The sequence below is a fragment of the Narcine bancroftii genome, chromosome 4, assembly GCF_036971445.1.
Source record: "Narcine bancroftii isolate sNarBan1 chromosome 4, sNarBan1.hap1, whole genome shotgun sequence".
Lineage (NCBI taxonomy): Eukaryota > Metazoa > Chordata > Chondrichthyes > Torpediniformes > Narcinidae > Narcine > Narcine bancroftii.
Genome location: NC_091472.1, coordinates 13845823 through 13860800, shown reverse-complemented (window position 1 = coordinate 13860800; position 14978 = coordinate 13845823). Strand labels below are relative to the sequence as shown.

Sequence of the window (14978 nt, the reverse complement as noted above, 5' to 3'; positions counted from 1 at the left end):
GACAATGCTCAGAGACTCCCCATATATTTCCAGCATTCCCTGCCAGGACGGTAATTATTATTTTTGCCTTTGTGCAGGATTTCAGTATCATCTGCCGCAGGATCACCTGTCCCCCAGTATCATGTGCCAACCCCTCTTTCTTTGAAGGCGAATGCTGCCCTTCGTGTCTCCGTGAGTATATAAACAGCATTTTCAGCTGAAGTTTGCAATAATGAAGTTTGTTTTTGAGATTTTCTAGTGGGCATCAGAATCGGAAAACCCCTGTCAGGGCTGCAGAGAAACCATTGGTTAAAAGTAATGTATGTGCTTTCATGTCTGTGACATGCTCCACGCGCTGCACAGGTCCCACAGGTGGATCTGAACCCCTTCACTCAGTTGGCAGCAGAGAATCAGACTGGCTGCTCAATATAAATGTTTTGCCTAAGATTGCTGTACTCAGCATCCTGAGATCCCTGCGTATCCTCTCCCCCTGAAATTCCCCTACCTTCACACCTTAATTTCCCATACCTTTTACCTCTGAAATTTCCATATCTACTCTCCGAGATTCCTGTATCTTCTCTCCCAAAATTCTTTTACACTCATCCCTGAAATCCCCAGACTGACTCCCCCTGGTTCCTGTAGTTTTTCCCTCTTAAATTCTCGTTGCCTCTCCCTTTGGGATTCTCATATCCTGACTCCTGAAATTTCTCTGCTTTCATCTCTGAGATACCCAGACCTTTTCCACCTGAGATGGCCTTTCCCACACTCCGGAAATTCCCCAACCCTAAAATTGCAGTAGTCTCTTCCTTGAGATTCCTGTACCATCTTCCCCTGAGATTCCCTACTCCTGATACTTCCTCTTCCTGTTTCCAGCACCTTCTCTCCTACATTCCCGTTATTACATACTAAACCAACAACAATGGGAATTCACCACAGACAAGGATTTTTATTATTAATTATTAATAATATAACACTTCTTACTTAACCCCACTATGCGCAAATGTGTGTGTGTGTGTGAGAACCCAAACCATTACAGTTTAAGCTTGATTCTGAAGAGATGATTTTAAAGTTCAGTCTCAGAAAGCTTTTGTGTTGAAACTCAAAAGTCTTTAGTGCTGTTCAAAAGTGATTATGGTGTAAATGTGAAGCATCAGATTTCTTTAAAACTCACAAATTTCTTGAAGAGTTGTTTTCAGATTATTGTTTCTTCGTATGAATTATTTTCCACAAATTCCCCTCTTTTGCATGGAGGTTTCGGAATCTGTGTTCCACACGATGAATCTGTTCTTTTTTCAAAGAAACAGTGAAGTGGCTATTTGCTTCCACAGTGATTTCACATACCCAGGCAAGGGCTGAATGAAGTAACCATCTAAAAATGGTTATGTTTCAAATGCAAGATTACTTTTGCTTTCTTAATCAAAAGTGACCATTTCCATGGACACAACAAGGCTGCCATCTTTATCTTAAAGAGACAGGCAGAAGTGGTCTTCCTCCTTCAAAAGCCACTTATTCTGTGTTCTCCTTTGACCAGGAGTAACATGTAACAGTACCTTTGCTGGCTACTGTATCTTCAATCCTGTCTTCCCCACAGGATGGTCAACTTCTTCTGGCCTCAAAATGCCTCCGGTTCAGTAATATGTTTCTCCGAAATGTCTCATCACATGACACGTGGCATAATTTCTGTCTTTGAAGTTCATAATGCCTTCTTCAAAAGTATGAATCATGAGCCAACGGACTCCGTCCTGTCTGCGCAGGTAATTGAATCAAGAACATGTTTATTTCAACAGCTGCCATCTCTCAGCACTTTATTGTTCTAGCAATTGAATGAAGCATCCTCAAAGAATTATGTGTGTCTGTGTGTGACCCTATATCCAACCTACAAAATAACTTTACTAAAAAATGACTAAAGATTATTAACATAATTCCATTACACCTGTATCCTCTATGATATTCCTTGTCATGCCTGTATCCTCCCCAATATTCCTTGTCACAACAGTGCTCTCATGCTTCCTTTGTTTTCACTGCAACACTACACACTGTGATGTGCTCTTGCTCTTTTACTTTGCATTGCTGTATGCATGTTAGATTTGACTTGCTGGATTGCTTGAGAAATGAAGCCATCTCTCTATACTTGAAACTATGAAACTTTTCTCTTCTAATTCCCATGCTCTTCCCCTCTTTCTGAGATTTCCATACCCTTCTCTGAGATTCTGTGCTACCTTATACCTCTGAGATTTCTGTCCCCACTACCCATAATATTTCCACAGCAGCTCCGCTTTATTTTGCTGAATGATCTCCCTTGAGATTCTTAATTGTCTTCCCACTAATTTTTGCTTTCCCTTATGCCAGTGGTTCTCAAGCTTTTTTTTCCTCCGCTCACATACCACCTTAAATAATCCCATAGTAACCGTAGAGCACCTAAGGCAAAGGATGTACTCCTTGGAGTTCTGAAAAATGGGAGGGGGGACCTCTTAGAAGCATTTTGAATGTTGAAAGGCCTGGACAGAGTAGCTGTGACAAAGTTGTTACCAGAAGTGGGGGTGTCTGGGACAAGAGGACACAATTTCAGGATTGAAGGGCGCGCACTTAAAACCGAGATGCGAAGGAATTTCTTTACCCAAGGAGTGAGGAAATCGTTGGGTGTATGTAAGGCAGAAATTGAAAGGTGACTGAATAGTCAAGGTTATGGGGAGAAGGCAGGGGAGTGGGGCTGAGTAGGAGAATGGATGAGCTCATGATGGAATGGTGGCGTAGTCTCGATGGCCTTTATCTTACGGTCTTATCAGCCACGGTGGCCTCGTCCTCCCTTTAGAATGCCTCTTGGGATGAGGTGATCCTGTCTTTTGCATTATTCCCAGAAACTCCTGCCATTATTGCTCTACCATCTTCTCTTCAAGGCTCCCCTTCCAATCAACTCCTTTCTCATACCTCCGTGGTTACCTTTACTCCATTGTGATACTGACATATCCAATTTTTCCTTCTCCCTCTCAAACAGCAGAATTAATTATATTATATTGTGATCACTACCTTTGAATGGTTCTTTTATCTTAAACTCCCTCGTCAAATTCTATTCATTGCACAGCACCTAATACAGAACTGCCTTTTCTCTCCGTGGGCTCGACCACAAGGCACTCAACAATTCTCTTGGAGGCATTCCACCGATTCCTTCTCTTGTGATCCAGAGCCAACCTGAATTTTCCACTCCACGTGCATATTGAAGCCCCTGTAAAGACTGTAACATTGCTTTTCTTACATGCCTTCTCTAAGTCCTGTGGTCATTTGCACCCTACATCTGGCTACTATTGGGAGGTCTGTGTGTAACTCCCATCGGGGTCTCTGTCCCCTTGCAATTTCTGAACTCTATCCTCCAGGATTCTACATCCTCTGATCCTACCTCCCTCCTCACTAAGGATTTGATATGATTTTTTTTACCAACAGAACCACCCAACTCCTCTTCCCACCTGCCTATCATTTCGACAGGATGTGTATCCTTGAATGTTTAGCTCCCAGCTGCGATCCTCCTCTGTTACATCCACAACGTTGTACATGCCCATTTCTAACTGCGCTGTCAGCTCATCTACTTTGTTTTATACACTGGGTGCATTTAAGAAAAACATCTTCAGTCCCATGTTCACCTTTATAACTATGTTGACTGGGTTTAACATTTTATCCTTGTCTAATCATTCCAAACTATTTTTTATTGTGGAGACGACAATCACCTCTCCTGCACACTCCTTCCCTTTCACTTTATCCATTCTTTTGCAATTATTGAACCTACCCATTCCCCCCTGCTATTTTGGGTAAAGCCCTATCCACTGATTCACCAGGGCTCTGGTCCCAGCATGGTTGAGGTGGCACTCTTTCCCTAATACTGGTGGCAATATCCCATGAATTCAAAATCACTTCTCCTGCGCCAGTTTTAACTCCTGAATCTTATCAACCCTGTGCCGATTTGCACGTAGCTCAGGTAACACAGCAGAAATACAGGAGGATCAGAGCCAGCACCACCAGGCTGGGGATCAGCTTCTCCCCAGGAGTAGTCAGAATGCTGAGCGACCAAAGGAGCAGCTCACTCCGACCACCCAAGACTCTCATATTTGCAAAACAATATTTATTTTTTTATGTGTATAGAGGAAATACTTGTCCTGTATTTGTATTGATCGTCTGTATGTGTGTTATGTTGGCTTGTGTGTCTGCGTGTTTCGCGCCGAGGTCCAGAGAACGCTGTGTTGACAGGTTGACCTTATACAATCAGATGACAATAAACTTGACTTCCAATTCAAAGATTATTACCTTTTGGGTTCTACATTTTAATTTAGTCCCTAGTTGCTCAAACTCCCTCAGCAGAACCATTATGCTGGTTGTATCTGTGTTGTTTATGACCATAAAAGGGTGCTGTGCTCTCTGGCCAAGCCCTGACACTGCTCACATCAGGTAATCATTAGTAATGCCTGTATTGATTCACAACACACAAATAACAGCTACAGAATAATGTGCCTTGAAATAATTAACGACCATGCAATTTGCTGATTGGATTGAGATATTGCAGGAATAAATCAATGATTAAGGAATTGAACTGATTGATACATGGGCTGATTCCTACTTCAAAGCCTGGCTTATAGCAAAAGGCCATCATTAATTACTGCCTCAGAAACTTGGATGGAATATTAATTTCCAATACTATAAGGGGCTGACTTGAAAGAGAAATGCATAAACTTGGAAAGTTTGTGAGATTCCATTCCAAATTCCAAACTCTCAACGGGAGATGAGCAGTTGCAAGCCTGACCTGTGAGTTTCGGAACTGCCACTGTTAAATCAGGTGACCAATGCCACTGGGAACAGTATGGATTCTAACTGGAGCGTCAGGTAACCAACAACCTGGGTCTGAAATCTAAGTCAGCTGAGCTTCTATTGGTGCTCATGTACTTGGCACTGAGAATAATCAGGTAATTCAGCACACAGTCTACCATGCCTGTGCTAACCTTTGCAACTGTCATACCAATCCATGTCTGTAATCCATGTCTGAGGTCCCTCAGACCTTCAGGGAGACTGGTGTAGAAATTGCAGGGGCCCTGGCTAATATATTCATGAGACTACATCAGCGAAGGGTTGTGCGATGGCCAAATGGAGCATTTAATGATAATGGGTTTATTTATTGTTGTACACATTGTACAATGTACAATTCCACCAAAATTCTTCCAGCAGCCAAATAAGTGCTTGTAATAAAAAAGAAAAATAGTAAATTTAATTGAATTAAAGCCATGGGGCTCAAGGCCAGATCAGTGGAAAAGTCACCAGGAGTAAAATGACGAGAGAAGCATTCTCCCCCACAACCCACCCCCCCCCACCCCCCCCCCCCCCCCCCCCACCACCACCACTACCTCATGTGCTGCCAAACTGAAGCTAACCACAAATTGGAGGAACAAAACTTCATATTTCAGGAACTCTTTAACCAGACAGCATTAACATCGACTTTTCCAGTGTCTGTTAAACTCCTCCCTCTAGTCTCTCTCTTTCTCTACCTGACCTCTTTCCTCCAGCTCCCCACTTCCCTTCCCTCTCCTATCCCTTCCCCTTTATCACCTCAGATTGTTGCTCTTCTACCCTCCCACCAGTATCTACATCTTACCTGTTTGCCTGTGCACTCCCCCCCCCCCACCCCCCCAGCCTTGTCTTCCCTCCTCTCCTTCCCTCCCCTCACCCTACCTTTCTATTTGGGCTCTCTTCCTGTTTTTGCCTCATCTTGATGAAGGGCTCAGGCCCAAAATATTACCCTTTAAATCAGTGGTTCTTAACCTTTTTCTTTCCTCTCACGCACCACTTTAAGTAATTCCTTTTCCATTGATGCTCTGTGATTAGTAAGGGATTGTTTAAGCTGGCATGTGAGTGGGAAGGGAAGGTTGAGAATCACTGACCCAATTGTTACTGAAATACTCTGCGTGAGAAAAATTGCCATTGGCCCATTTCCTTTGGAGTTCTGAAACCGTGCACATAACGAGTCAATTAGGTACGATTAAAACAGTGGTTTTCAAATTTATTCTTTCTACCCACATACCACCTTAAGCAATCCCTTATTAATCACAGGGCACCTATAGCATAGGGATTAATTAAAGTGGTATGTCAGTGGAATGAAAAAGGTTGAGAACCACTGCTTTAGATGTGTGACCTGCTGAGCTTCTCCAGCACGTTTGTGTAATGTGCATTGATCTGGTCCTTGCTGACCAGGGTCTTATTGTCCCATCAGTTTCTCCCTCAAACATGTATCCCTCCTCTGATCTGCTGGAATACTGCATCACGTCTGGTTGCTGCATTTGAGGAAGGGTATGAGGTTCCAACAGAGCTGCATAATGGCTCCAAGGATAAAGGACTTCAGTTTCTCAGTTAGACTGGAGAAGCTGAGAGCGTTTTCATTGGAGAAGAGAAGATGGAGAGGAGACCTGATGGAGTTGGACAAGGTCATGATGCAAAAGCTATTGTTGATGGAGTGCTGTGAGGAGAGCCTGATGATCCACAGCAATATGGTGGAAAGCCTCGAAAGGAATTGAATGGATAAAGGGGACAGAGATTCTTCCTTCCCCCCCCGCCCCCAGCCCCCAATCGATGTGATCTACCGGAAACGTCTGAAGTGGGCGTGCAAAATAATTGAGGAGCCCTTCCACACTGCACAGCATCTTTCAGATCCAGGAGGATCAGAGCCAGCACCACCAGGCTGAGGAGCAGCTTCTTCCCACGGGCAGTGAGAATGCTGAATGACCAAAGGATCTGCTCACACTGACCATCCAAAAATCTCCTATTTACAAAACAATATTTATTTATTTATTTGTGTCTATGAATACTTGTCCTGCATATGTATTATTTGTCTGTATGTGTGTTATGTCTGGTTGAGTGTCTGCATGCTTTGTACCGAGGACTGGAAAACACTGTTTTGTCGGGTTGTACTAGTTCAATCAGATAACAATAAACTTGACTAAAAGAGAAAGAGCAGAGTATTTTGAATGAATGGGTTGAGGTATGTAGAATTAATGGGCTGAATGGTCTCCTCAGTGCCATTCTGAATGTAGGAAGAGTACTTCCTCCCACTTTAATTAATTATTTTCACAAACTTTCCAAACTGGGGAAGCCAGTCTTTGCTTTCTCTTTAAGCTTCAACCCCAAGGACAGCATATTTAGAGCCGGATATGATATTCCCTCAGACCTTCAGGGAGACTGGTATAGAAATTGCAGGGGCCCTGGCTAATATATTCAAAATGTTCTTAACCACCAGTGAGGTACCAGAAGATTGGAAGGTAGCTCATGTTGTCCCGTTGGTTAAAAAAAGGCTCCAAAAATTAACCAGATAATTATAGGCCAGTGAGCCTGACGTCATTAATAAGTAAATTATTGGAAAATGTTCTGAGAGATAGGAAATATAGGTATTTGAACAGTCATGGGCTGATTAAGGTCATGTTTATTGAATATTGTAGAGGAAGTTACCAAGAAGGTAGATGAAGGGAAGGTTATAGATGTTGTCTACATGGACTTTATTAAAGCCTTTGACAAGGTCCCACAAAGGAGGTTAGTTCAGAAGGTTAAGACACCAGGTATCCATGGAGAGGTTGTAAACTGGATTTGAAATTGGCCGTGTGGGAGAAAATAGAGGGTGGTAGTGGATGGTTGCTTCTCAGACAGTAGGCCTGTGTCTAGTGGTATGCCTCAGGAATCCATGTTGTGACCATTGTTGTTTGTTGCAGTTAACAATGATCTGGATGATAATGTGGTAAATTGGATTAGCAAGTTTGCTGATGTCACAAAGTTAGGAGTTGTTGTGGACAGTGAAGAAGATTTTCAAAGCTTTCAGAGATCTGGACAACTGGGAGAATGGGCCAAAAAATGGCAGATGGAGTTTAATGCAGACAAGTGTGCGGTGATGCATTTTGGAAGGGAAAACCAAGGTAGGATATACACCGTAAATGATAGGGGACACTGAGGAGTGCAGAGGAACAGAGAGATCTGAGAATACAAATACATTGTTCCCTGAAGTTGGCATCGCATGTGGTCAGGGTTGTAAAGAAAGCTTTTGGCATCTTGGCCTTCATAAATCACAGTATTGAGTACAGGAGTTGAGATATAATGCTGAAGTTGTATAAGACATTGGTGAAAACAAATTTGGAATATTGTGTGCATTTCTGATCACCTAACTACTGGAAGGATATCAGTAAGATTGAAAGAGTACAGAGAAGATTTACTAGGATGTTGCCGGGTCTTCAGGAGTTGAGTTGCAGGGAAAGATTAAACAGGAAAGGACTTTATTCATTGGAACAAAGAAGAATAAGGGGAGATTTGAGAGAAGTTTTCAAAATCATGAGACAGAGTGTATGTGGGTAGGGCTTTTCCACTTAGATTGGGGGAGATAAATATGAGAGCTGAAAGGGGAAAGGTTTAGGGGGAACTTTAGGGGAAAGTTCTTCACTCAGAGAGTTGGTGGGAGTGTGGAAAGAGCTGCCATGTGATGTGGTGAATGTGGGCTTGATTTTGTGTTTTAAGAATAAATTGGATATGGAAGAGGCCTGGAGGGTTATAGAATGGGAGCAGGTCAATCGGACTAGTGAAATAGCGGTCAGCACAGAGTATAAGAGCCGAATGTCTTGTTTTCTGTGATGTATCCCATACTGTCTATAAGGAGTTTGTATGTTCTCCCTATATCTGTTTGAGTTTCCTCCAGGTGCTCCTCCCACCGTTCAAAACGAACCAGGGGTTGTAGGTTAATTGGGTGCAATTGGGCGGCAGGGGCTCATGGGCCAAAAGGGCCTGTTACTGTACTGTATGTCTAAATTTAAATTTAAATTGCACTGTCCCATTGTCTCTAATCTCCTGACTCTGTGGTTCTGCTCTGGTTTCAGTTAAGGACAGAATAATGACTATATTCCTATATAGTCACCTGGAGAGCCTGGGACATCCTTGTTTATGACTCATTCATCAAAAAGGATCCGTGACTAAGGTTGAATAGAGGATTATTGCTTATCAACTTTGATATAAGATTAACATGATGCTTAATACGTTACTTGACACATTACTTGAAATGGTCATTAAAGTTTCAGGTCTATTCCAAAACCTTCCATCTTTTCAGAGATCAGGACAATTCAAAACTGGCTCTCTTCTCTGAAACCACGGGGAGCGACCTTGGTCTTGCAGGCTGTAACCACAGAAAGCACTCAAAGGAATGCAAAACAAATTGCGGGCTGCCACAGGCTGGCAACACAAGTACACAAATGATTTTAAGTCATTCTAACCCTTACAGACAGAGAGGATGGCTGGTCGCCCTGGTCAGAGTGGACGGAGTGCTCGGTGACCTGCGGCACAGGGACTCAGCAGCGGGGCAGGTCGTGCGATCCCACCAGCAGCCGGTGCGAGGGTCCATCCATCCAGACAAAATCCTGCCAGCCGGCCGAGTGCGACATTCGCAGTAAGTCTCCATGGAAGGGTAGAAGTGTGAGTTGTCTCTTGGCCGGTAGGTCAGTTCCTCTATTATTGACCCTGAGGGAGGGGCAACATCAAGAGTGTGGGCGGAATGAATGCCAATGGAGCTCTGATCAGGTTTCAAAAGGGAAATTGGAAGTGGATCAGTGAACAACCTATAGGTTATGGCTCAGATAGGATTTTTCCAAATCTGTGATCTTTAATCTCGAGACTGAGCCCAGTCATCACATAAGAATATAAGAAATAGGAGCGGGAGTCGGCCATCAGGCCCATCGAGCCTGCTCCACCATTCAATGGCTGATCTGATGATGGGTTCATCTCCACCTAAATGCAATTTCCCCATATCCCTTAATTCCCTACTTTGTAGAAATCTATCTAAACTCATCTTAAATATATTTACTAAGGTCACCTCCACTGCTTTTATGGGCAATGAATGCCATAGATTCACCACCCTCTGGGAAAAGCAGTTCCTCCTCATCTCTGTCCTAAATCTACCACCCTGAATCCTGAGGCTATGTCCCCTAGTTCTCGTCTCCCCCACCAATGGAAACAACTTACCTCCCTCTATTTTATCTATGACTTTTATGTTTCTATAGGATGCCCTCTCATTTAAATTTTAATGAGTACAGTCCTAGATGACTCAATCTCTCCTCATAGGCCAACCCCTTCATCCCTGGAATCAACGTGGTGAACCCCCTCTGAACAGCCTCCAAAGTCAGTACATCCTTCCTCAAGTAAGGAGGCCAGAACTGTACGCAGTGCTCCAGATGCAGGCTCACCAGTACCCTGTACAGTGGTAACAAAAGATCATGTGCAGATTTCAGTGCCAATTCCCCCTAACACCAGCTGAGGAATTTAAGTTCCATTTATAAATATCAAAAATTTTGACTATCTGTTATTCGACCATTTGGCATCCCGACAAATGCAGGATCTCAACCAGAAATATCGGCCATTCCGGTGCCTCCACCAATGCTGCTTGACCTTCTGAGGTTCTCCAGCAGTGTGTGTTTTGATTCAGAAATCCTGATGGTTCAGCATCTGGCTCACAAGGTGATGTCTGCTGAACTTCCCTTCTGCTCACTGGTACCCCAGTTCCCACAATCTGTTTCAGCTCACCGGAACCCCAGCTTCCACAATCCCCTTCAGCTTACCAGGGCCCCAATTCCCACAATCCCCTCCTGCATGGCCCCAATTTCTACAATTCCCTCCAGCTCACCGGGGCCCTAGTTCCCACAATCCCCTCTAGCTCACTGGATCCCTGGTTCTCATACTCTCTTTAAATATTAGCTTCACTGGAAAATGAAAGATGTGAATGGAATATTTTGGGGTATTAATTAATTGCATCTAACAATCCAGGAACCCACAGTTCAGCACCACACGAGGATTGAATCTGGAGGGTTATTGGTACTTTATTGTATTCTGGAATAACACTAAAGTAGCAGTGGCCCAAAAATCAAAGGATTGTTGTGAAGACCCACAATTTCATTTAAAGGAGGAGGACTACTGTTCTTCCCTTGTCTGGCCCCTATGTGACTCCAGTCCCACAACAATGCAATGGTTTTAACTGCCCGCTGATATGGCCACAACAGGGGTCTAAGAACTACTCACTCAGAGGCAATTAAGTATTGCCTATAACCTTGCTGGTGATGTCAGTACCAAAATAATGAATTTAAGAATTGCGAGAGAGTGTGGATCCTGCAGTTGAGAATGTCGAGCCAAGCACAGTTCTGCACCTCTCTTACTCCCTTGTTCATTGACATTCAAACTGAAGTTACTGATCAATCACCACCTGCTCTTCTTCCTTCTCCACAGACCACGATCATCCCTGTCTCCTCTGATTCAGAAAAACCTCCCCTGTTAGATTTAATCAGGGAATTTGACGAGTAGCATGGGCCTGACCTGGGGATAGGTGTGGAGCGCTTGAAGCCACAGGCAAGCTCAACAGCTGCTTCTGAGCAGAGTTTGGGAGAAAGCCCTGATTTAGAGAGTATCAGAAACCCTCCCGAAGCTCCCATCCCCCTGGCGATTTCTGAATGGATAGGATGTCTGTAGGTTGTTCTAACTATGAGGTTGGAGAGTGACCTGTTTGACAATGCACATGATCAAAAATGTACAGCAAACCTTCCCTTGGTGTAACAAGACAGGAGCCATGGTTTTACCTGCAGTCAGGTTTGAGTGGCTGAATGACCTCTTTCTTCACCTGAATTTTCCCAAGATGCATTGCAGACTGAGCCATTGGGGTCTATTTATCTTTAACAGACAGGAAACATCCGTATTTTATTATCTCCTGCTTGATATTCTCAGGTTCCCCTCCAGGCCGTCTAAAACATAGGTAGGGTTGGGAGACGTCCTCTCCTTAAGGGCATTAGTGAACTGAATGGGGTTTGTACAACAACCTGCTTGCTTGTGGCTGTCATTTCAGAGATCAGCCACTTCTCCCTATGAACGGAGTTTAGATTTCACGGCTGCCTTGGTGGGATTTGATATCAGGTCTCTGGATTGCTACTCCCATAACTTAAATGTTGCACCCCAGTACCTCACACCTTGGACAACATCATCGCTGCCTCCCACCTCTGTAGCCTGACCTAGTTCCCTCTCTGTTTGCGAGCCCACATTTGTTTCTTCTTGATCTGTCTAATTGTGGCATGCTGAGGTAGCACCGAGCAAGCACAAAACTCAAAAGATTGTACAACAGGTTTCATTCCAGTAAAAGTCTGAACACCAGTTCAAGCCTTGGTGGTTCACCATGTGACTGGCTCAGAAGGGGCCAGCTCAGGTCTATATTCATGTCGGCTGATTGACAGCCGCCCAGGTGGAGTCAGCCTCTTAAGTGGTCTGCACGTATAGAGATCACCCCCTTCTTAAAATTGTCTTGGGGAGGGGTGTAGAATGGTGCCAGATGGTTAACCCTGACTCAGTCTACACCTCATCCAGAGCCCACCTCCTTCTGTTCTGTTTTGGTCTGGATTAAAATTCTCAAGTTTAAAATTCCTACACCTATTTTCCACACAGTCAGATTTCTAGAGCACATAAACAGGCACTTAAACCCATTCAATGCACAATGGATGAGCTAGTCTGATTAACTTTTTTTCACCTATGGCCCCCCCCCCCCCGCCCCACCCCGGGACTCTAATCAAAGTTTATGGGCCCCCTTCCCTGTGAAGCAGTTGTATTGGTTTCTTCCGCACTTCTCTCCTACTGACCATATAAAAAAAATTGTGTTTTGTGAAGTGAAAAGAAAATAAGGTTTTTACTTAAATGTGCTGTGGCTCCCAGATGGGGTCGTCAGGCCCCTGTTGAGAATGGCTGCTCTAAACCTCTAAACCACGTTCCTGTCTAAATACATTTTGAACGTCACCAATGTTCCATCTTCTAGCAATTCCTCTGACAGTTTGTTCCATTTAAACCCAGCGCCTTCTCAAGGGAAAAGGCGATGACTTTATCAATGCCCCTCGTGATTCTGGATCCCATGGTTCAAGAAGAAAAGTTCCAGCCTCTCGTAATAATTCAAGCAGCATTCTCGCGAATCTTTCTGGCACCCTTTCCACCTTAATATATTTTCTTTAGCTGGGTGATCAAAACTCTTCACAACCTTCCAAGTGCGGGCTCACCAATGTTCTGTACAGTTGTAGCGCGACTTTTATGCTCTTGTACCCAGTAAAAGCACAAAGCTGGATAAATTCAGCGGGTCAAACAGTGGATTTTATACCTCAACGATAAAGATCAAGGCAGGTGCCTGAACAAAATTGTGGGGGAAGCAGGGGGAGGAGCACAGACCCTCAAGCAGGAGGTAATAGGTGGATAATGGAGGGAGGGCGGTGGGGAGGGGAGGGGGGTGGCTCTGTGAATGAAGGGGGTGGAGAACTGGGGGAAGGAAGAGAGGGAGAATGGGGAGCAGTCCCATTCTGGCCTTCTCTAGATCGGAGAGGCTGGATGTAGACAGGGAAATTGCTTTGCTGAGTGCCTTCACTCTGTCCGCACCAATGATGGGGATCTCAACCACTTCAATTCTGCACCCCATTCCTGCCTGAATAAAATGGTGGGGGGAGGGGCAGGAGGAGGAGCACAGTCCCATAGGTCCCCCCTCTGCCCCTCTCCACCTACCATTTTGTTCGGGTGCCTGCCTTCATTTGATGAAGGGCTCAAGCCTGAAATGTTGGTTATGCACCTTTATCTTTGCTGTATAAAGTGCCCTGTTTGACCTGCTGAGTTTTTTTTACTTCAATCATGTTGTCTGTACACTTTTATGTTTTACTCCTGTATCCAGTGCCTGGTCTGATGAAGGTGGGCTTGCTAAACCTGCGTCACCCCAAGGCCCATCTCTGCCACCTCTTCTGTCTGATAAACCAGTGAAATCTCTGCACTCCTGTAATTATGTCCTTAAGCATCCTTGAACTTAGTTGCTCTGCTAGAGCCGTGCCTTCAGCCTCTGACCTTGAACCTCCCATTACACTCTGCACTTGGACCACTGACTTCTCCCGACCTTGACTTTGTGTCTGGCCTCTCCTGCCAGGAAGCTTTGCTTTGTTGAAGATACTATGGAAATGCAGGTTGTTGTTGAATGTGCTTGCCACCCTGTTCCAGTGTGCTGACCGTGAGCTCCTTTGCCTTCAGTTCGCCAGAATGGTGGCTGGAGCCACTGGTCGCCGTGGTCTCCCTGCTCTGTGACCTGCGGAGATGGCATTACCACTCGCATCCGCCTCTGCAACTCCCCAGTGCCGCAGTTGGATGGAAAGGACTGCCAAGGCAACGGTCGGGAGACGAAACAATGCATGAAGGCCCCGTGCCCCAGTAAGTGTCCACCCCACCCCCGACCCGTCACTCTTCCCATCTCTGCACAAGTCTGGCATGTGGAGTGGCCTGAAACTAATCCCAATGCGATGTGACATTTGGGTCTTGGATCTTCCCATCCATGAGGAACCAGGGCTTTCCCACTAAGTGGGGGGGGGGGGGGTAGAGGAGATTATCCTATGATCTCTGGAGCTCGGAGGAATGGGAGGTGAGCACATTGAGTCAGAAGCTTTACAGAGCACAACCTTAGACTGGCGAAGCAAGCAGAAAGGAAGGCTGAGAAGAGATTTGAAGGCCGTGTGCCAGAGCATGAGTTGGTTAGATCAGTTTGATCAAGGAAATCTGTTCCGGTTCTTGAAGGATTCACGAACTGGGGTCACAGATCAAAACAAAGTTATGAAGGGGATGAATCCTAAAACTAGAGGGTATTGGTTTGGACTCAGGGGCGCAGAGGGGATCTGAGGGGGAACTTTTCACCTTGGGATAGTTAGCTTCTGGCGGCAAATTTAAATTTAGACATACAGCAATGGGAACAGGCCGTTCCAGCCCATGACCCCTTGCCGCCCAAATACACCAATTAACCTACATCCCCCGTAGGTTTTGAAGGGTGGGAGGAAACTGGAGCAGCCAGAGTAAACCCAGGCAGACACAGGGAGAACATACAAACTCCTTACAGACAGTGCTGGATTCGAACCCTGGTGGCTGGCAATGAGCTAACCGCTAAGCTAACCATGCCGCCCTCAAAAGTAAGA

The 14978-nt window shown here is 44.9% G+C and overlaps 1 protein-coding gene across 1 annotated transcript in view; it reads left to right on the top strand.

The window, feature by feature from the left end:
- Positions 1-14978, top strand: part of LOC138760339 (thrombospondin-2-like) — an 83748-nt gene that overhangs the window by 31202 nt on the left and 37568 nt on the right. The window contains exons 7-9 of the mRNA XM_069930792.1: positions 78-171; positions 9257-9421; positions 14050-14226. Coding sequence (XP_069786893.1) covers positions 78-171; positions 9257-9421; positions 14050-14226 — 436 coding nt within the window. The remainder of the gene's footprint in view (positions 1-77; positions 172-9256; positions 9422-14049; positions 14227-14978) is intronic.